The following is a 24,396-nucleotide window of genomic DNA, read 5'->3' as shown; positions in this document are numbered from 1 at the left end:
GCAAAACCAATAAGGAGGGCCCTATTCCCCCTTGACTGCTGCCTGAAGGCACATTCCAGAATCGAGGGTATCCAAAGCAGAACACTGGAGTTGTGCTGAGCTGGGGAGACAGAAGTCAAGCTGAGATGGCTAGAAAAACTACAGAGAGAAACTACATAGAACTACAGAGAGAAAAGGACTATACAAAAAGACCTCCAGAAATCAAAATGGGAGTCACTGTCTTAACTGAATATTAAAATGCACATGAGGAGTAAAACTCCACAAAGTCAGACAAAGTGTGACCAAGAAGTTGTGAGCTAAATAGTTCCCAATTATCATATAGGTCTGGAAGGCATTCAATTTCAAACAAGGTAGAGTATACTCTTCATGCATAACACAGGGCATTCAGTAGAGACCAGAGATAGGCCATCTTTAAAATGGTAGGAAAGTTTTATGGTATTTTTACTTGCCCTTATCCCACTACCTCCTAGTGAGGTGATGGTCTTATTCTTGAAGCAGCAGCAGCCTGGTTGACAGTTTCCTCCCTCAAAATAGAGGGAGCACAGCAGAAATTATTTGCAAATTATGGTGTATATCTATTATAACCTGCCTGGGGATAACCAAAGGAATGACATAAAACTCTTACCATTGTTTCACCTAAGTTGAAATTCTGATGGGAAAAAGCAGAAAAAAATGCTTAAAAAAAAAAAGCTACAAGGCAACTATAAACCCACAGTTGTCAGGGCCAAGACATTATAGGTGGAGACATGTAACTGACCACCTAAGGCCCAGAGACGAAGCTAGGATGAGACTCTTGGAATTTAGGACATTCAAAACCAGCAAAATAGACAGAAGAATTATAAAACCAAGTGTATGCCCAGGTAAGAAACATGCTCAGAAAATACCTGAAAAGCCCTTAAGTTTTAACCTCAGAGTGATCCTTTAGCTTCATTGCAAGTCTTGTTAAGTACTGAAGGAGTGCCCCAGTACAGAGCCAATCTACAAAGACTGGAAAAGATCAGGCATTCAAGGAAATCTCTTTCAAAACATTAACAGAACATTAGTGAAAGGAAAAGAGCATTCAGTAATGATGCAAAACAATAAACAAACTTTGCAAAAATAAATGGGGAGAGTCTCATATCAATCAGACTATGACAACTAAAGAAAAGAAATACAGCAAATCCTTGGGAAGGGAGAGAACTTAATTTCCAGAGTTACTGCATTATAATAGCCAAATGCCCAATATGCAATTAAAAAAAACCCACAAACCAAACAATGAAACAGGAAAACATGGCCCATTCAAAAAAACAAAATAAGACAACAGAAACCATCCCTGATAAGTCCCCCACAATGGACTTATTAGACAAAGACATTAAAGTAACTGTCTTAAAATATGTTCAAAAACCCAAAGGAACCTGTGGACAATCTAAAGGAAATCAGGAAAACAATGTAGGCACAAAATGGGACTATCAACAAAGCAGTAGAAATTATAAAAAGGAGTCAAAAGAACTGAAAAAGGCAATAAGTAAAATTAAAAATTCAAAAAGGATTCAGATATGAGCAGGCAGAAAATTATCAAACATGAAGATGTCAACTGAAATTATCAAGTCTAAGGAGCAGAAAGAAAAAAGAATTGAGAAAACTGAGAGACCAAGGGACTTGTAGGACATCATCAAGCAGATCAATATATACATTATGAGAGTCTAAGAAGGAGAAGAAAAATAGGGGCAGAAAGGTTATTTGAGGAAATAATGGCCAAAACTCCCCAAATTTGAGTAAAAACCAGGATCTAGAAATCCAAGAAGCACAACAAACTTGAAGTGAGATAAACTAAGAGACCCAGACTAAGCACATTATAATCAGAACTTCAAAGTACAAAGAAAGAGAGAATCTTGAAAGTAGCAAAAGAGAAGTGACTTGTCACATACAGGGATCATAAATAATATGATCAGCTTATTTCTCATCAGAAACTTGAAGGCCAAAAGGCAGTGCAATAATATATTTTAAAGTATTGAAAGAAAACAACTGTCAGCTGAGAATTTTATATCAAACAAAAGTATCCTTCAAAATAGAGGGAGAAATCAAGACATTCCTAAACTGAGAGAGTTCGTTAAAAATAGACCTACCCTAAAAGAAATACTAAAGGGAAGCCTTCAGGTTGAAATGAAAAAAATGCTATATAGTAACTCAAAGATGTATAAAGAACTAGAGATGTATGGAAAAGATACACAGTCAAATATAAAACCCAGTATTATTGTAATTTTGGTTTGTAACTCCAGGTTTACTTTCTATAGGATTTAAAAGACAAAACCATAAAAAGTAATTATAAATATATATTATTGGGGCATAAAATGTATAAAAACAAAATCTGTGACATGAATTATATACAGGGGGGAATGGGGCTCTAAAAGACTACGATTTATGTGCATGACTGAGGTCAAGTTCATTCAATTTAAACTACATCATTATGATGTTAGGATGTTATATGTAATCCCATGTTAACCACAAAGAAAATATCTACATATGATACACAAAAGAAAATGAGATGGGAATCAAAATGTGTCACTGCAAAAAATGAAATAAACAAACAAAAAAAAGGGAAGCAATGGAGGAAATGATGAGCAAAAAAGCAGTAAGACATATAAAATATAGCATAATGGAAGAAGTAAATCCTTACTCATCAGTACTTACTTAAAATATAACGGATTAAACCGCCAATCAAAAGGTACAGAATGCTAAAATTCATTAAAAAATGATCCAAATATTGGTTGTCTACAAAAGACTCACTTTAGATCAAAAGACACAAATAGGTTGAAAATGAAAGAATGGTAAAAGATATTCCATGTAAACAGCAACTAAGAAGGCTGGGATGGCTATATAAACATCAGACAAATAGACTTTAAGTCAAAAACAATTACAAAAGGCAAAATATATATATATTAACAGATGAGTAAATTAATCAAAAAGATATAACAATCATAAACATAAATGCACCCAAAACAGAGTCCCACATTATATGAAGCAAACACTGACAGAATTGAAAGGAGAAATAGGCTGTTCTACAATAATAGTTTGGAGACATCACACCCTACTTTCAATAATGCATAGAACAAGCCAACTAAAGATCAACAGGGAAACACAGAACTTGAACAACCCTGTAAACCAATTAGCCCTAACACACAGAACACTCTGCTCAACAACAGCAGAGTACGAATTTTCTCAAGTGCACATGGAACTTCTCAAGGACAGACCACATGTTAGGGCACAAAACAAGCCTTAATAAATTTTAGAAGATTAAAATCATAAAAATCAACTATACTTCAATAAAAAATAAATAAAATGAAAGGTTTTACTGACCACTTAAAAATAAGTAAATAAATAAAATCATAAAAAACTATCTTCTCCAATCACAGTGGAATGAAACTAGAAATCAATAACAAAAGGACAATGGGAAAAATGCAAATATGCATAAATTAAACAAGATACTCTTAAATAACCAATAGGTCAAATAAGAAACCACAAGGGACATTAGAAAATACCTTCAGACAAATTAAAATGAAAACACAAAATACTAAAACCTGTGGGATTCAGCAAAAGAAGTGCTAAGTGGGGAATGTATAGTGGTAAACACACACATTAGAAAGGAAATAAGATCACAAATTGAGAACTTAACTTTACACCTTAAAGAAGTAGAAAAAGAGGAGCAAACTAAACCCAAGCTAGCAGGTGGAAGGAAATAAAATGGATTAGAGCAGACAGAAATAAAACAGACACTAGAAAAAGAGAAAATCAACAAAATCAAAAGTTGGTTCTTTGAAAAGAATAAAATTCACAAATCTTTAGTTAGAATGAGTAAGACAAAAAGACAGAGGATTCAAATTATTAAAATCTGAAATAAAGGTGATGACATTACTAGCAATTTTACAGAAATAAAAATAATTATGAAAGAATACTATGAACAACTATACAACAAAATGGATAACATAGATGAAATGGAAAAATTCTTAGAAACACAAACCACCAGATCAGACCCATGAAAAAAACAAAATCTGAACAGACTGCTAAACTAGTTAAGAACACTGAATCAGTAATCAAACTTCCAACAAAGAACAAAGCCTAGGGCCAGATGGGCTTCCCTGGTGAATTTTACCAAACATTTAAAAAATAATGACAATTTTTCTCAAACTCTTCTAGAAAACTGAAGATGAGGGAATATTTTCCAGTTCATTCAATGAGACCAGCATTACCCTGATTCAAAATTCAGACAAATAAACTATATGAAAACTACAGATTCTCTATTAATATAGATTCAAAACTCCTCAACAAAGTACTAGCAAACCAAATTCAATAGCACATTAACAGGATTATACAAAATGGCAAAGAAAGAAACTGTCATGACAAAGGATTTGGCAATGATGTCTTAAATAAAACATCAATAGCACAGGCAATGAAAAAAATTGATAAACTGGACTTCATCAAAATTTCAAACTTTTATGCAAAGGATACTTATCAATAGAATTAAAGATAATCCACAAAATGGGGGAATATATTTGCAAATTACATATATGATAAGAGACTGATATCCAGAATATATAAAGAACCCCTACAATACAACAATAACGAAAAAAGCACAATTTTAAAATGTGCTAAGGATTTGAATAGACATTTCTCCAAAAATATACAAATGGTCAATATGCACATGAAAAGATGATCAACATCATTAGTCATTAAGGAAATGCAAATCAAAACCACAATGAGGGCTTCCCTGGTGGTGCAGTGGTTGAGAGTCTGCCTGCCGATGCAGGGGACACGGGTTCGTGCCCCGGTCCGGGAGGATCCCACATGCCACAGAGCGGCTGGGCCTGTGAGCCATGGCCGCTGAGCCTGTGCGTCCGGAGCCTGTGCTCTGTGGAGAGGCCACAGCAGTGATAGGCCCGCGTACCGCAAAAAAAAAAAAACATAATGAAATACCACTTCACAATCATTAGGTTGGCTATTACAAAAGACGGGAGAGGCAGAGAAGAAAGAAGAGAAAAGAAATATTGTAAAGATGTAGAGAAATTGGAACCTGTATGCATTGCTGGTGGAAATATAAAATGGTGCAGCTGTTGTGGAAAACACTGTGGTGATTCCTCAAAAAATACATCAAGAATTACCATATCTTCCACCATTCCACTTCTGTATATATACCCAGAAGACTGGAAAGCAGGAACTTGAAGAGATACTTGTACATCCATGTTCAAAGCACCATTATTCACAATAGCCAAAAAGTGGAAGAAACCTAAGTATCCATCAACAGATAAATGAATAAACAAAATGTTGTATATGCATAGAATATACTGTTCATCCTTAAAAAGAAATTAAATTCTGATAGTTGATATAACATGAATGAATCTTGAAAACATTCTGCCATGTGAAATAAGACAGACAGAAAAGGACAAACACTGAATGATTCCACTCATATGAGGTACCTAGAATAGCCAAATTCATAGAGACAGAAAGTAGAAGAGAGATTACAAGAGACTAGGGAGAAGGGGGAATGGGAATTTATTGTTAAATGGGTACACAGTTTCTGCTTAGGATGATAAAAAAGTCATGAAAAAGGATGGTGATGATGGTTACACAACATGTATTTCACTGAACTGTGTACTTAAAAATAGTTAAAATAGTAAGAAATTTTTTTAAAAAACCCAAAGAAGCACAAACAAAAGAAGTCATGCCAATATGTAACAGGATACTCCAATTTAGTGAAAACGTTGGAACAACCTAACTGTACCTCAAAAGAAGATTTGGGGAGGGGAGGATTGACAGTGGTACATCCATTCAACAGATAAGCTGTTTCACAGTCAAGAGCAGACACAACCTAGGGAGGACAGAACACTCTCGAAACATTAAGTAAAAGGAAAAAAGGCAAGCTGAAGAAAAACACAAAAATACATACAGTAGATGTGTGCATTCCATGGTATGTCAAAAGCAAATGTACACTTAAAATTGGTACATTTCACTCAAAATAAATTTTACATAAAAATTTTAAATAAATATGAATTCTAGCTAATGACATGCAAGCTAAAGCATTAAGGTTAAGTGAAATGATGTCTGCAATTGACATTGAAATGCATAAAAAATATAATGATGGATAGAGAGATTAGTAGATAAATAGGAATGTAACAAACCAAGTATAGTAAAATGTTAACAGAAAATCTAGGACCTGAGTTTATGGGAAATCACTGTGAAATTCTGTAAACCTTGCAGTATGTTGGAACTTTTCATAGAAAAATGCTTGAAAAGAAAGATGGTGTGACTATACTATCATCACATAGACTAGATTTCAGATGGTGAAAAATCACCAGAGGTAAAAGGGGACATTACTCATTGATAATGGGTCAATTCACAAGAAAGGCATAACAATCATACATGTACATGTACCTAATAACAAACTATAAGCAAAAACTGAGAGAAGAGCAATGAGAAAATGACAAATTGACAATTATAGTTGGAGACCTCAACACTGCTCTCTCAATATGAGACAAAATATCATTAAGGATAAACAGGACCTGGGACTTCCCTGGTGGTCCAGTGGATAAGATTCCATGCTCCCAATGCAGAGGGCCCGGGTTTGACCCCTGGTCGGGGAAGTAGATCCCACATGCATGCTACAACTAAGAGTTCGCCTGCTGCAACTAAGACTCTGCATACCATAACTAAGAAGTCCACATGCTGCAAATTGAGAGTCCGCATGCTGCAACTAGAAAAAAAAAAAAAAGATCCCACATGCCACAACTGAGACCTGGAGCAGCCTAAATAAACACTTTTTTAAGTGTTAACTTAAAAAAAAAAAGGATACACAGGACCTGAATGTAATAAACCATCATAACCTAATTGAAATTTATAGAATATTTCACCCCACAATGGCAGAATATATACATGGAACGTTCAGAAAGATACATCATTTTCTGGGTCATAAGAAAAATAGAAAAGATCTGAACAGAGTAAAAGGAAAACACAAAACATCAAAATTCATACACTGCAGCATTTAACAGTATGCAGAGTGGGGAACTTTATACCTTTAAATGTATATATTAAAAAAGGAGCAAGATCCAAAATTCACCTTAAGTAGCTGGTAAAAAAGCAAATTAAACCCAAAGAAAGAGTGATAACATAAAAATAGAATGGAAACCAATGAATTAGAAAAAGGTGAAAACAATAGAGGAAATTAAATCCAAAGCTGGTGTTTTTGAAAAGATAGTAAAATTGCTAAACCTCTAGAGAGACTAATCAAGAAAAAAAAAGACAAATTATCAATAACACAAATGAAAGATGAGATATCATGACAGTGTCTACAAAAAACAAAAAACTTAATAACGGAATAGTGTGAACAAATTTACATCAATAAATTAGACTACATAAATGAAATGGACAAATTCCTTAAAGACAAAATTGATCAAAACAGGCCTAAGGAGAAACAGATAAGTCTAAATAGCCCAATATTTATTAAAGTAACTGAATCTGTTTAAAATTTTCTAAAAACTCAGAAAACATCAGACCAATAGCTTCACTGGAGAATTCTATCAAACATTTAAGAATGAAATAATATCTATCTTACAAACATTCTTTTAAGAAGACAGAGGAGGGCTTCCCTGGTGGCACAGTGGTTGAGAGTCCGCCTGCCAATGCAGGGGACACGGGTTCGTGCCCCGGTCCAGGAAGACCCCACATGCCGTGGAGCAGGTAGGCCCATGAGCCATGGCCACTGAGCCTGCGCATCCGGAGCCTGTGCTCCGCAATGGGAGAGGCCACAACAGTGAGAGGCCCGTGTACCGCAAAAAAAAAAAAAAAAAAAAAAGAAGAGGAGATAGAGCACTTCCCTACTCATTTTACATGAGAACAGTATTACTGTGATAGCAAAAACAGAAAGATATTACAAGAAAAGGAATTTACAAACCAACATGTCTCCTTAACAGTGAGGTAAAACTCCTGTTGAAACAATATAGCAAAAGAAATACAACAATATATAAAAAGAGTAATATACCATGACCAAGCAAGGCTTATTCTAGCAATGCAAGACTAATTTTCTAGATCACCAGATACATTTAAAAGCATTTGACAGCTTCCTTGGTGGCACAGTGGTTATGAATCTGCCTGTCAATGCAGGGGACACAGGTTAAGCCCTGGTCTGGGAAGATCCCACATGCTGCAGAGCAACTAAGCCCATGGGCCACAATTACTGAGCCTGCGCTCTAGGGCCCGCGAGCCACAACTACTGAGCCCACGTGCCCTAGACCCTGTGCTCCAGAACAAGAGAAGCCACCGCAATGAGAAGCCCGCACACCACAACAAAGAGTAGCCCCCACTCACTGCAACTAGAGAAAGCCTGTACGCAGCAACGAAGACCCAACGCAGCCAAAAAGAAAGAAAGAAAGAAATTTATAAAAAGAAAAGCATTTGAAAAAATTAACTATCCTTTTATAATTTAAAAACAGAAATGAACAATAAATTTGAAAGAAATTAATAAAATGGTTTCTGTGTATAGACAACATGACTGAATATGTAGAAAATCTTCAGGAATCTACAAAAAAAGCTACTAGAACTCATAAGAGAATTTGGCAAGGTCACAGAACACAAGGTCTTTAAATCACTTAAAATTTCATTTACCATGACATCAGAAAATATAAATTACTTAGGGATAAATTTAGCAAAATATGTGCTAGGTTTGTACAATGAAAAGCATAAAACATTGCTAAGAGAAACAAAAGGAGCACGAAATAAATGGAGAAATATACTATATTTATGTAACAGTAAACAAAATACTGTTAAGATGTCACTAATCTAAATATCCAACACAATCCCAATAAAAGTTCCAGGAAGATTCTTGTTAAAAATTGACAAGAGGATACTAAACCATATGCAAATAATTGAGTAGAGCCAAAACAACTCTAAAAAAGTAGAACAGGGCTTCCCTGGTGGAGCAGTCGTTAAGAATCCGCCTGCCAACGCAGGGGACACAATTTGAGCCCTGGTCCAGGAAGATCCCACATGCTGCGGAGCAACTAAGCCCATGCTCCACAACTACTGAGCCTGTGCTCTAGAGCCCGTGAGCCACGACTACGGAGCCCATGTGCCACAACTACTGAAGCCCGCACGCCTAGAGCCCCTGCTCCGCAATGAGAGAAGCCACCACAACGAGAAGCCTACTTACTGCAACGAAGAGTAACCCCCGCTCACTGCAACTAGAGAAAGCCTGCGCACAGCAATGAAGACCCAACGCAGCCATAAATAAATAAATAAATAAAATTTTAAAAAAATAAATAAAAAAGTAGAACAAAGTTGTAGAAGTTACAGTATCGGATTTCAAGACTTACTATAAGGTTACAGTAATCAAGACAGTGTGGTATTAGCTTAAGGATAAACATAAACATAAGTATCCAAATGCAACACAATATGTAGTGAGACTTTCTTGGGATCCTGATTCACACCAACTATTTTCAAAACCACTATCATGTTTGTGAGGAAAATGAAATTATTTTGAATTTTAACTGGATATTTGATGATATTATGGAATTACTGTTAAAGTTTAAGTGTAATAATGGCACTATGGTAATGTTTAAAAAGTCCTTATCTTTCAACAATATATTCTGAACTATATATAAACAAAATTATATGATTTCTGAGACTTCTCCAAAATAATCTGAAGGCAAAAGAATAGGTTAAACAAAACTGGCCACGTGTTAGTAATTATTGGAGCTGGGTAATGGATACATGGAGATTTATAACACTATTCCTTCTGCCTGTACCTGTGCTTAAAATTTTTTACAAGAAAAAGTTTATTCAAAAAATTGAAATGCTTTATGGATTTAAGCAATAACCTCTTAACAGTTTTCTACTCCAAATAAAACACAATCACTCTGGTGATCAAGAATCTCAACTCTTTTCTGTACCTAATTCATATAATCTAATGAAGATTTATAAGTTGCATAAAATATTGCTAATAGGAAAAAGTAACTGTAACTAAAAATCTGTGGTTGATTACAACATCCTATTCTTGAAATACTAAAGTATATCTATGAAGGTCATATATTTAAAAAAATCATAAATAAAAATTGGTTTACCTCTCTCAATTTCTCTCGCTCACGTTCCCGCTCAGCAATACGCTTTCGCCTCTCTTCCTCTTCCTTAAGAGCATTTTGTGTTTCTGTTCGTAGTTTATCATCTTTAAGAATCTTTCGAATTTTCTTTCTGCCTTTTCCAGGAGACTTGGAATCATCATTTTCATCTTCTTCTTCTTCTTCTTCTTCATCTTCTTCTTTATCATCTTCTTCAGAATTACTCTATGGAATTTAAATGATCAAAGGTTAATACTATAAAGTTTTCTAATTTGTCCACTTGAAATTCCAATTAACATACCAAGAAAAGGTGGAAGAAAACGTACTGAAAAGCTTCAGAATTACACTTTGTAATACAGAAGAGTATTAATAAAACAACCCTAAAAAGGGGACAAAGGACTGAACAGACCTTTCTCCAAAGGAGACACAGAAATGTCCAATAAGCACATAAAAAGATATTCAACATCACTTGTCATTAGGGAAATTTAAATCAAAACCACAAATGAGATACTAACTCACACCCATTAGCATGGCTATTAAAAAAAAAACAGAAAATAAAAAGTGTTGGTGAGGATGTAGAAAAACTGGAAGGCTGGTGCATTGGGAAAACAGTGTGACAGTTCCTCAAAAAGTTGAACACAGAATTACCATATGATCCAGCAATTCCACTTCTCAGATTATAACCAAAAGAATTAAAAGCAGGGACTCGCCTGCATTCACAGCAGCATTATTCAAAATAGCCAAAGGTATAAACAACCCAAACATCCATCAATAGATGAATGGATAAACACAAAGTGATATATACATACAGTGGAATATTATCCAGCCTTAAAAAGAAAGGAAATTCTGACATATGCCACAACGTGGATGAACCGTGAAAACATTATGTCAATGAAAGAAGCCTGACAGAAAAGGACAAATACTGTGTGATTCCATTTGTATGAAATACCTAAAACAGGTAAATTCATAGACACAGAAATTAGAATTAGATGTTATGAGGGGCTGCAGATAGGTGGGAATCGGAGTTACCGTTTAAGGGGTACAGAGTTCCCAATTATGAATGTAATTAAGGCCACTGAATTGCACGTTAGAAATGGTTAAAAGGTTCATTAAAAAAATGAACTCCCCCCAAAAGAGAACAGGATTGACAAAACATTACAGAGAACTTGTACTCTAAATAATTCTGCTTATATATTGTACAAGAAACTTAAATTGACTGACTTCACTGGTAAAAGAAATTCAATCACATGAGTCATTATGTTTTATGTCTTCAGACAGAATACTTCACATCAAGTCTATAGCCCTAAGAATGGAAATAATGAATTAGAACAGCTTAAAACTTCCATTAGATTCAGTTAAGGAAAAGAAAAATATTGATAATATATCAAAGTTAATACTTCTGCATATTTATACTTTCAGTAAGTCAATTCTTCCACAAAATTTAAAATGTAAATAAATGAGTAGACAGGGCGAGAGAGAGTTATGGATATATACACACTAACAAACGTAGTAAGGTAGACAGCTAGTGGGAAGCAGCCGCATGGCACAGGGATATTGGCTCGGTGCTTTGTGACAGCCTGGAGGGGTGGGATGGGGGGGTGGGAGGGAGGGAGACGCAAGAGGGAAGACATATGGGAACATATGTATATGTATAACTGATTCACTTTGTTATAAAGCAGAAACTAACACACCATTGTAAAGCAATTATACCCCAATAAAGATGTTAAAAAAAGAAAATAAATAAAAAAAATAAATGAGTAGAATTTAATTAATGAATGGAATGCAGAAGATGTAATAACATATTTACAATGGTCTACTGTACCAGTTATAATTCCAAGCGCACACAGTAAATCTCATTATTTACTACCTTGTTTTCACTGGATGAATCTTCTTGAATCTTGATGCGTCGCCTTTTCTTTTTCTGTTTATAACTTCGCTGATTTTCTTCCAACTCTGCTTTCTTTGCAGACCTAAAGAATATTTAAAATGCAAAATAAAATACTTCATGATGAATTTCCTTAAGTAAATTATAAACTATTTTAGAACTGCTTTACCTGTGTGTACATTCCTAAAAAAGATAAAGGAAAAATCAAAGAGCCAAAAAAACCTTCACTAGGTTCAAAAAGGAGAACCCTTAATTTGAAATCCAGTGATCAAAAAAATAAAGTTAAAAAAAATCAAACAGAAATCCAGTCGACATTTTAATTTATTCAAGGGGGAGGTTTAGCATATGAGTAATAAGATGGATGGAGGGCCTTTAGAAATATAAATGGTCAATATACACATGAAAAATATTCACCATCTCTTTAAATTAAAAAAAAACAGATTACAAAACTTAGATATGATTTTCTTCATACCAGCTCACACAAATTAAAACAAAAACAGTAACAACAATTTGTGATGAGTAATGTATTTTTGCGCTTAGGAATTGGTATACTAAGTTACATTAATCAAGACAGTACGTTCCTGGCATAAAGGATAAACATGCAGATCAATGGAAGAGAAATGAGAGTCCAGAAATAAAACTTTATGTTTATGGTCAATTGATTTTCCACAAGGAGGTCAAGACAATGCAATACGGAAAACAGTCTTTTCACAAACGGTGCTCAGACAACTGGGTATCTACATGTGAAAGGATGAATCTGGACCCCTATCTTACACCATACAGAAAAATTAACTCAAAATGGATTGTAGTTCCCCTAAGATATACGTTCTAGTTAATACACTGCTCATTGTTTTATTGTTGAAAGAATGAGGAAATGGCTATTTACATACTCTGCTGGGAGATGAAAAAACTGACTTCTATAAGATAGCGTGAAAATATATATGAAAAGTCCTAAAATTGCAAAACTTTAACCCAACAATGTCACTTTTAGAAATTTACTCTAGGATTTAGGTATGAGGGAAGAGACAAGATGGCAGAGTAGAAGGACTTGAGCTCACCTCCTCTCACAGAAACATCAAAATCACAGCTAACTGCTGAACAACCATCAACAAGAAAAACTGGAAACTACCAAAAAAGATGTTCTACATCCAAAGAAGCTACAATTGAGACAGGAGGAGGGGTGCTTTCACCACACAATCAAATCCCATACTGGCTGGGAGGGTGACCGGCAAACAGGAAAATAATTATATCACAGATGTTCTCTGACAGGAGTGAGACTTCTGAGCTCCACATCAAGCTCACCAGCCTGGGGATCTGACATCAGTAAGAGAAGACCCCAGAGGATCTGGCTTTGAAGGCCAGCGGGGCATGAGAGCAGGAGCTCCACAGGACTGGGGGAAACAGAGACTTCACTCTTGGAGGGCGCACACAAGGTTTCATGTGCACTGGGCCACAGGGCAAAGCAGTGACTCCATAGGAGACTGGATCAGATGAACCTGTGGGTCTTGGAGGGTCGCCTGGGGAGGGGGAGGTCAGTTATGGCTCACTATGGGGGGCAAGGACACCGGTGGCGGAGGCCCCAAGGAATATTCATCAGCAAGAGCTCTCCCAGAGGTCACCATTTTGGCAACAAGACCGGGCCCCACCCAACAGCCTGCAGGCTCCAGGGCTAGGATGCCTCAGGCCAAACAAACAACAGAGTGGGAACACAGCCCCACCCATCAGCAGATAGGCTGCCTAAAGTCCCCCTGAGCCCACAGCCGACTCTAAACACACCCCCTTGACATGGCCCTGCCCATCAGAGGGACAAGACCCAGCTCCACCCACCAGTGGGCAGGCACCAGTCCCTTCCAACAGGAAGCCTGCACAAGTCCCTGGATCAACCTCACCCACCAAAGGGCAGACACCAGAAGCAAGACAAACTACAATCCTGCAGTCTGCGGAACAGAGAACACTAACACAGACAGACAAAATGAGATGGCAGAGAAACATTTTCCAGACGAAGCAACAAGATAAAACCCCAGAAGAACAACTAAGTGAAGTGGAGATAGGCAATCTGCCTGAAAAAGAATTCAGTTAATGATAGTAAGGATGATCCAAGATCTCAGAAAAAGAATGGAGGCACAGATTGAGAAGATACAAGAAATAAGTTTAACAAAAAGCTAGGAGATTTAAAGAACGAGCAAACAGAGATGAACAACACAATAACTGAAATGAAAAATACACTACAAGTAATCAATAGCAGAATAAGGACTTCCCTGGTGGCACAGTGGTTAAGAATCCACCAGCCAATGCAGGGGACATGGGTTCAAGCCCTGGTCTGGGAAGATCCCACATGCCGCGGAGCAACTAAGCCCATGCGCCACAACTACAGAGCCTGCACTCTAGAGCCCGTGAGTCACAGCTACTAAGCCAACACGCTGCAACTACTGAAGCCCACACACCTAGAAGCCCATGCTCCGCAATGAGAGAAGCCACTGGAATGAGAAGGCCAAGCACCGCAACAAAGAGTAGCCCCCATTCACTGCAACTAGAGAAAGCCTGCGTGCAGCAACAAAGACCCAACACAGCCAAAAATAAATAATATATATATATATTTATTTTAAAACATAGCAGAATAAATAAGGCAGAAGAATGAATAAGCTGGAAGACAGATTCCTGTAAATCACTGCTACAGAACAAAATGAAGAAAAAAGAATGAAAAGAAAGGAGGACAGTCTCAGAGACCTCAGGGAAAACATTAAATGCACCAACTTTCAAATTATAGGGGGCCCAGAAGGAGAAGAGAAAGGGCCTGAGAAAATATTTGAAGAGATAAGAGCTGAAAATTCCCCTAACGTGGGAAAGGAAACACTCAAGTCCAGAAGTGCAGAGTCCAACACAGGATAAACCCAAGGAGGAACATGCCAAGACACATATTAATCAAATTGACAAAAATTAAAGACAAAGAGAAAATATTAAAGGCAACAAGGGAAAAACAACAAAAAACATACAACGGAATCCCCATAATGTTATCAGCTGATTTTTCAGCAGTAACGCTGCAGGCCAGAAGGGAGTGGCATGATATATTTAAAGTAATGAAAGGGTAAAACCTACAACCAAGAATACTTTACCCAGCAAGGCTCTCATTCACATTCAACAGAGAAATCAAAAGCTTTACAGACAAGCAAAAGCTAAGAGAATTCAATACAACAAAACCCACCTTTATAGCAAATGCTAAAGGAACTTCTCTAGGCAGAAAAGGCCACAACTAGAAACAAGAAAATTATGAATGGAAGAGCTCACTGGTAAAGGCAAACATACAGTGAAGGTAGGAAGTCAACCACACACAAATATGATGTCAAAATCAGCAATTGTGAGAAGAGTACAAATGCAGGATATTGGAAATGCTCTGGAAACTAAGAGACCAGCAACTTAGAACAATCTTGTATATATATGGACTGCTATATCAAAACCTCATGGTAACTGCAAACCAAAAATCTACAATAGATACACACACAAAAAAGGAAAAGCAATCCAAACACAACACTAAAGAGTGTCATCAAATCACAAGAGACACTGATAAAAGAAATCAAAAATGACAAAAACAGATGGAAAGATATACCATGTTCCTGGATTGGAAGAATGAATATTGTCAAAATGATTGTACTACCCAAGGCAATCTACAGGTTCAAGTCAATCCCTATCAAATTACCAATGTCATTTTTCACAGAACTAGAACAAAAAATTTTTTAAACTTATATGGAGACACAAAAGACCCTGAATAGCCAAAGCAATCCTGAGAAAGAAAAACAAAGCTGGAGGAATCAGGCTCCCTGACTTCAGACTATACTACAAAGCTAGAGTAATCGAAACAGTATGGTACTGACACACAAACAGAAATATTGATCATTTGAACAGTATAGAAAGCCCAGAAATAAACCCATGCACCTATGGTCAATTAATCTACAACAAAGGAGGCAAAAATATACAATGGCGAAAAGACAATCTCTTCAATAAGTGGTGCTGGGAAAACTGGACAGTTACATGTAAAAGAATGAAATTACAACATTCTATAACACCGTACACAAAAATAAACTCAAATGGATTAAAGACCTAAATGTAAGATCAGATACTATAAAACTCTTAGAGAAAAATATAGGCAGAACACTCTTCGACATAACTTGCAGCAACATCTTTTCAGATCCACCTCCTAGAATAATGAAAATAAAACCAAAATAAACAAATGGGATCTAATTAAACCTAAAAGCTTTAGCACAGTGAAGGAAACTACAAACAAAAGGAGAAGATAACCCACAGAATGAGAGAAAATATTTGCAAACAATGCGACTGACAAGGAATTAAACTCCAAAATATACAAATAGCTCATGCAGCTCAATAAAAATAACAAAAAATCCCAATCAAAAATATGGGCAGAAGATCTAAATAGACATTTTTCCAAAGAATACATACAGATGTCCAGAAAGCACATGAAAAGATGCTCATCATCACTAATTATTAGAGAAATGCAAATCAAAACTACAATGAGGTACCACCTCACACCATTCAGAATGGCCATCATTAAAAAGTCCACAAATAATAAATGCTGGAGAGGGTGTGCAGAAAAGGGAACCCTCTTACACTGGTGGTGGGAATGTAAATTGGTGCAGCCGCTATGGAAAACAGTATAGAGTGTCCTCAAAAAACTAAAATTAGAGTTACCATATGATCTAGCAATTCCATTCCTGGGCATATACCCAGATAAAACTATAATTCAAAAAGATACATGTACCCCTATGTTCCTAGCAGCACTATTTACCATAGCCAAGACATGGAAACAACCTAAAATGTCCGTCTACAGATGAATGGATAAAGATGTGGTGGGTGTGTGTGTACATACACACACACACACACACATATACACACAATGGAATATCACTCAGTCGTCAAAAAAGTGAAACAATGCCATTTGCAGCAACTTGGATGGACCTAGAGATTATCATACTAAGTGAAGTAAGTCAGAAAGAGAAAGACAAATACCATATGATATCCCTTATATGTGGAATCTAGAATAGGACACAAATGAATATATCTATGAAACAGAAACAAACTCACAGACGTAGAGAACAGACTTGTGGCTGCCAAGGGGGAGTGAGGGGGTGAAGGAGGGAAGGACTTGGGAGTTTGTGATTAACAGACACAAACTATTATATATTGGATGGATAAACAACAAGGTCCTACTTGAACTATACTCAAGTTCCACAGGGAACTATATTCAATATCCTGTGATAAACCATAATGGAAAATAATACAAAAAAGAATATAAATATGTATAACTGAATCACTTTGCTATATAGCAGAAATTAACACAACATTGTAAATCAACTATACTTCAATAAAATACTTTTTAAAAAAGGAATAAAGTACTGAAACATTGAAAACATTATGCTAACTGAGAAAATCCATTCATAAAAAAGACACATATTTACGAATCTATTCATATGAAATGTTCAGAATAAGTAAATCCATACACAAATAGATTAGTTTTTGCCAGGGGATGAGAAGCAGGAAGAACGGGAAATGACAGCTAAGGGGTACAGGATTTCTTTCTGGGATGATGGAAATGTTCTGAAATTAGATAGTGGTAGTAGATGCACAACTTTGTGAATATTCTAAAAATCCCTGTATTCTACTCTTTAAAATAGTGAATTTTGTGCTATATGAATTCCATCTCAGTGCTTTAAAATTCTCATTGTATCCTATTGTTATTTTATATTTCCCTGAAGTACAGTATGTTACTATACTCCAGGCACAACCTGGTATTAATCTAAAACAACCTCAAATATGTTAAAATTTACAAGTGCAAACAGCTATGTAGATATACATATATACACTCACACAAACACAAATTGATAAGTTGATAGAAGTATCATATTATTCTGGAGGAAATAAAAATTTCTTAGAACGGTTATTATTATCTAAAATACTATGCTAAGAAGGAAGCAAAATTTTAAATAACTTGTAATCTAGATCAGTAGCTATGTGTATTGAGAGAACAAACACATCTTAATTACTATAATACTAGTAGTACTACAAACAGCAATAATTAGCATTCATGGAGCACTTACTAATTACCAAATAGGCACTATTATAAGTCCTTTACATGCACCATCTCATTTAATGCCCACAATAATCAATAAGGTAAATAATAATGTAATCCCCCATTTTACAGATAAGGAAACTGAAGCACAGAGTATTCATACAAACAGGAAGTAGTAAAGCCAGGAGTTAGAGTACAGTAGTTTGTCTACAGAGCCTCTTACCTACCACAACTTCTCACCACAACAACGAAAAATTACAGTTAAGCGTGTTTTTGCACACTGAAAGTCCACCTAATTTAGAACATACAATTCAAGTATATACAGCATGTTTATACATACTATTTTTAAATTAATAATTTTAATAATTAGTTTCAAATCAAAATGTTAAATATTTTACTTTATTAGTAACAGCAAACTTTCTACAAATAATTTGAAGCATGGTTATTCAGATTAATTCCTAAAATTTTAGAAAATACTATATATTTACCGTGTTCTTGGCCGTTGTTCATCTTCAGATTCACTAACTTCTTCACTAACTCCTGATTCCTGAAAATCAGAATCTTCAGAATCTTCACTGCTCACTTGAATAAAAATATATATTAAAAGTTATTAAATACTTCCCAATAGAAATGCAATTTGTCAGTAACTTCACATTAAAACTTAGAGTATTATGAGAATAATATCTGTAGTACATATTATGTCATATAGATTAGACCAGTTAATGACACAAATGGTATTTATAAAAAAATCAAGTAAAATCCAACTATGGTTATAAAATTATGATTCTACATTAAAATGTAAGTATTAATTGTATACGAATTGACAAAATGAGAAATTGCCTGTCAATAAAAGAATTCTGGTTATTTAAAACAAGCAAAGTAGGCTGGCCAAGGTGGAATAATGGCGATTACAGACCCTCTGCCATTTATGACAACTGAAAACTATAGACAGAATACATAAAATAACAACCTAAGAACTGTGAAAAGGAAACAAGAGCAGGCAGACTAGGGACTGAAATCAAAACCTGAATAATGATCCCCATAAAATTGTGGAGGGATGTGAATGTCATGTGTTTTATTTTTTCCTCCGTTCTTTCCTGGTTTTGACAGGAAGGCCGGCTGAATTCCAAAACTATGCAGAGGGTGCTGACAGCAAAACTCTGGGAGGACTGCATTTCTAGCCACAGCACTGGGAAAAGGAGCAGAGCCCTGCATATCACAAGAATATAAGGTGAATTCCCAATTTTATTTTTTCTCTCCAAAATTTTATTTTTCTGTACCAAAACTGCCACTAAGACACAGGCATCTGAAACCCCAGGAGAATACCCATATCTTTCTGGCCAGAGGAAGCCAGGCAGGGAAAATATAAGATGAGCCTGGACTATCTTGTGGTGCCAGAAAGTAAAGCAGTGCTCAAAAAATGATGGGGATATATTCAAAGGACACAGGATCCAACTTGAGAAGCTCCCAATAAGCAAAGCTGGAACAATGTGAGCAACAAAATGAACAACTGGATTATAACTCATAGAATAAAATAAGTATCATCTATAAGTCCATATTAATATAAGCAATGCAATAAATAAATAAACGGGGAAACAACTCTTCCTAGAAGTAATGAAAGAAACTGAAAATCACCACTTACACATACATCACAGTAAAAACTGCTCAGGCAGTTGGATGCTAAAATTAGTGGGCATAAGTATGGATGAGAAACAGGATATTTGCATTGTCTCAAAGTATCTCCCCACAAGATATTAAATATGAACAGAAAAATAGTTTTTCTTTTTACAGTGGAAAAATCCAGCAGACACCAACTTAAGCAACTTAAATCAGGTTAGCATTACCAGTAATAAGACATATTGTCATCATACACCTTTGGTATGATACACTGAGAAAGATTCAATATCACTTTTGTAGTACTGTCGTCAAAATGCCTAATAACCCAAATCTAACCATGAGAAGACACTAGACAAATACATATAGATGGACAGTCTAGAAAATAATTGATAATAGACTTCAAAAGTGTCAAGGTCATGAAAGAAAAGACAAAGGAACTGTCACAGATTGGAGTAGATTAAGGAGACAAGTGAATGCAATGTGGGATCCTAGAATGGATTCCAAAGTGGTAAAAGAACATCAGTGGGAAAAATAATGATAACCAAATAAAATCTATAGTTTACATCAGAGGTCAGAGGTCTGACGGTAAGTATTTTCAACTTTGTAGGCTATATGGTCTCTGTTGCAACCACTCATCTCTACACAACTTTGCCACTGTAAACACATGAAAGCAGTAACTGAATAAGTGTAACAGTGCCCCAATAAACCTTTACTTATAAAAAAAGACAGAAGGTCAGATTTAGCCTACAGGTGTAGTCTGTCAAACCCTGGTTGAACTAATAGTATTGCATCAATGTTAATTTCCTGGTTTTGATTGTTGTGCTGTAATAAGTGTAAGGTATTAAATTAGGGAAGCTGGGTGAAGGGTATATAGGAACTCCACACTATTTTTCTGACATTTCTATAAATCTAAAATTATGTCAAAATAAAATATTTTTAGAATATCATGAGCTGACCTCAGAATCAAAAGTCTATTCTATCTAAAAAAAACATAGGCAGGCATAAATAATATAAAGACTTGCTATGGGAGAAGAGGGGAATGAGGAATTAGTGTTTAGTGAGTTTCAGCTTGGGATGATGAAAGAATTCTGGAGACAGATAGTGTTAATGGTTGCACAACAATGTGAATATATTAATGCTACTGAATTAATTCAAAAACTTAAAAATGGTTAAAATTTTATGTTATGTATATTTTACCACAATAAAAAAAAATAGTAAAAAAGAACTGCTAAGCAACTGGGAATTTGGGAGAACACAGGTGTCCACATGGACACACAAACTTCTCCTGTAATTAAATACAATTTTAAGTCTAGTATTCATTTTTCATCAAACATTTTATTTTAAAAATTTTCAAACCTACCAAAAGTTTTAAAGAATTTTTGAATGTATCCTTTCTCCTAAATTCACTTACTGTTAAGTTTAGCACATTTGCTTTATCTCTCCCTAAACATATACACACCCTTTTTTGCACTGAACTATTTGAAATTAAGTGCTGATATCATGACAGTTAACCCTTAAGCATAAGGACACTGTCCTACATAACTAAATACCACTATAATGCATGAGAAAAATAACATCAATTTTAATATCATATACTATAAAGGCAATCAATAACTACACTTTTGAAATTATCACCAAAATAACTTTTATAACTTTTTAAAAATTTAGGTGAAAATTGAAATCCACATACTACACTTGATTTAATATTATAATTCAGCTATTAGCTTTTGATTTCTCCCCATTACCCAACGTTAAGTTTCCAGACAACACAGGGACACCAGAGTTTGCAAAACTTGGAAAATCATGCAACTCCAAATGTAGTATCAATCACTATGATCATAACCTACATTAGAAAAATTAATATGATGGGATTTTAGTTTACTCCCTTCTACACAAACGAACCAAAAAAAAAAAACAAAACAGCTGGGTAATAAGTTACCCACAGAAGAAGACAATGGAAACACAGGTCACAGAAAACTTGGGTTTCAATAAAGCATTTCAAATGTATTTGGCCCACTAAAGGACTCTATATTCCTGAGCTAAGCCTCAGAGGCAAAATCAGTATTTCTCCTTTTGTTGAAGATGCACAGGAAATCATGTTGTTATGCTAAATCACTCAGTTCCTTTATAGAATGCTAAATCACTCAGTTCCTTTATAGAATCTGAAAGACTGGCTTGTACTCAGGCTGCAAAGAAATTTATGAGAAAAGCATTCACAAAATGAGGTACTATTATTTATTTGTCTACATGAAAATATCCATGAAATATTAAGTATATGTGTGGGTGGGGGGGTACCTTCCTCCTCTTCTTTAATGGATAGCTGCTGCTCTTTAGCCCTTTAAATGTTCAGGATTCCAAGATTCTTTCCTTAGCCCTCTATTTGCACAACATTACAGCTCCACTGGGTAATCTCACTATTACACTTATACCAGAACAACCACACTTGACATCAACTATGGCAATATCCTTCAAATGGATTCAAAGCCTTCAGTCTCACAGAATAACAGGCAACTAATCTGAACGTATTACAACCTTGGTTGAAATCTTTCAATGGAAAAAATGAGTGGTTGTGCTGAAGTTGTGATTCTTGAGTGCTGGTAACGAATGTCCTGTGTCTTGAGGTGCCATACATGTTCATCAAGCTATCCACTTATGAAATGCACACTTTTCTGTATATATACCTTAAATAAAAAGTTTTTTAAAAAGTGGTGGCACTCCTCTGTGACTACACTAAAAACAAATTATACACTAAACTGGTAAACTGTATGGTTTGTGAATTATGTCTCAATATAGCTATGATATAAAAATAATTTTTAAAATTAAAAAAAATTTAAACCTTTCAATGGCTTTCCATCCTATAGAGCCTACTATACTTCTCAGACACTTCCAAAAATGCTTTCTTATTCCTAGTGGCAAAGAAGAGTTAATCTGCCCGACAGGAATTGGCTAGTAAAGTCTTCAGAATCTGCCCCAAAGAAGAAAAAACTTTCTTTAAACTTCTTGTTAGCCGAAATTCTCAGGAAAAGTTCACATTTAATTCCTCAATATATGTGATTACTTAATATAAGAATGCTCTCCACCAACTCTCAAGTAAAATGAACACACCAAAGAGATGTACCATGTTTACTCTATAGCCTGATATACCCATGAGTCCACTGCCAAGTACTTCAGTTTGAGAAACACAGGCTTACAAAGGTCTCTAGTATCTGGTCTCTGTCTTATTGGCCCAGCCTAATTTCCTGCTGTTCCTTTCCCTACTCCCTCCTATACTCCAACTATACCACATCAATTGCATACCCTCCACCATGTGCTAAACAATTTGCAGAGGCTTTTATAATTTTTTCCCTGCTTATATTATACATCTTCACAACACATCTACCTGCTCCCCATTTAGAACTTGATCTGCTGGGTGAAATTCTTCATCTTTGTGAAGTCTTCTCTGGTGATAACCCCTAGCCCCCAAGAAGCTAAAGAAATCCTCTCAGTGCCACACTTTATAATACCTCTGTTATACAAGACAACCCTCATGGTACTATAATTTCGTATAATATTAATGTCAATAATTCTTATTAAACCAATGACTGCCAAATCATATCAGAGATGCTCTTAAAACATATGGATACATAGGTCCCACCACCACCAATTATGCTGTAATTGGCTTGGGGTGCAGCCCTGCCATAGGTATATTTTTAAATCCAAGTTAACTGCATGTGTAGTCAGGTTGAAAACCATCACATAAGACAATGATTTCCTTATTCATTTTGTATCCTCGGTGTTTACCATGATGCTGGAAACAGGTTAAGTAACTCAGTGCAGAAGGTCTCAGACTTTTAATGTAATAAAAATTTAATCTGGCTAAAGTTTTACATATAAACTTGCATAAATCTATCCAAATTAATTGTATGTTCTATCTTTCCTCATTATTTCTTCCTGCACTTACAGGCAGTCTTAAATTTTCTACATAACTTTAATGCATATTTTATTTATTGTCATATTTCTTTGTCTTTTTAATCTAAATGTATATGACTACTAAAGGTCAAAAATAGTCTTTGTGTCATCTCTCAAGTTTCTGGGTTATCTTCCCACTCTAAATTCTTTATTTCACTCTCAGAATAGTTGTTGTCAGTGTGCTGATACTCACCTAATATAGGTGGTCAACTGTTGGAGCCAATATACTTAAATTTCACAACTATACTTAGTTTATAAAACCAGTATGTTCCTTGCTATCAGAATTAAAATGTCTTACCCTTCCTTCTATTTCTGCCTTTGGCTTCTTTGTGCTCTTTAGGCTTCGTCTTTTTTTCTTCTCCAGATTCTCCATCACTCACAGTCAGCTTGTGCCTCAAAAGCCTATGTCTGTATCTCGGCTTCTTAGATTCTTCAGAATCTGAATCTGATTCAGAATTGACTTGATTTTTTGCTTCTAAATGGAGAAAACAAATCAGTAAAACCTTCAGCCTTTTTTCCTTTAAAATGTTATAAAACTACATATTTTGTTTGTTGACAATTATCATGATTTATGGAACTGATCAGAGCTGTGTACTTATCTGGGTTGCATTGGTGATAACAGGCTATCTCATACATCAAACTTGATCTATTACTATTATTAAATATTGATTAAATATCACCAGTATACATTTATACATTTTTTTAAAAGGTAAAAAATATTTTCCTTTAAAATCATCTGTTTATTGGCAGTAACTGACAAAACTTGCACAATTATTACCAGATATTCA

The 24,396-nt window shown here is 35.3% G+C and overlaps 1 protein-coding gene across 6 annotated transcripts in view; it reads right to left on the bottom strand.

The window, feature by feature from the left end:
- The window catches only part of ATRX (ATRX chromatin remodeler), a 249,016-nt gene that overhangs the window by 113,627 nt on the left and 110,993 nt on the right, over positions 1-24,396 (bottom strand). For all 6 annotated transcript variants that reach the window (XM_030849631.2, XM_030849624.2, XM_030849626.2 and 3 more), the window contains 4 exons: positions 23,907-24,083; positions 18,532-18,625; positions 11,947-12,049; positions 10,086-10,304 (listed from right to left, as the gene is read on the bottom strand). In XM_030849631.2, the coding sequence (XP_030705491.1) occupies positions 10,086-10,304; positions 11,947-12,049; positions 18,532-18,625; positions 23,907-24,083 (593 nt within the window). The remainder of the gene's footprint in view (positions 1-10,085; positions 10,305-11,946; positions 12,050-18,531; positions 18,626-23,906; positions 24,084-24,396) is intronic.

The sequence above is a fragment of the Globicephala melas genome, chromosome X, assembly GCF_963455315.2.
Source record: "Globicephala melas chromosome X, mGloMel1.2, whole genome shotgun sequence".
Lineage (NCBI taxonomy): Eukaryota > Metazoa > Chordata > Mammalia > Artiodactyla > Delphinidae > Globicephala > Globicephala melas.
This window is presented reverse-complemented; position numbering and strand designations above follow the sequence as displayed.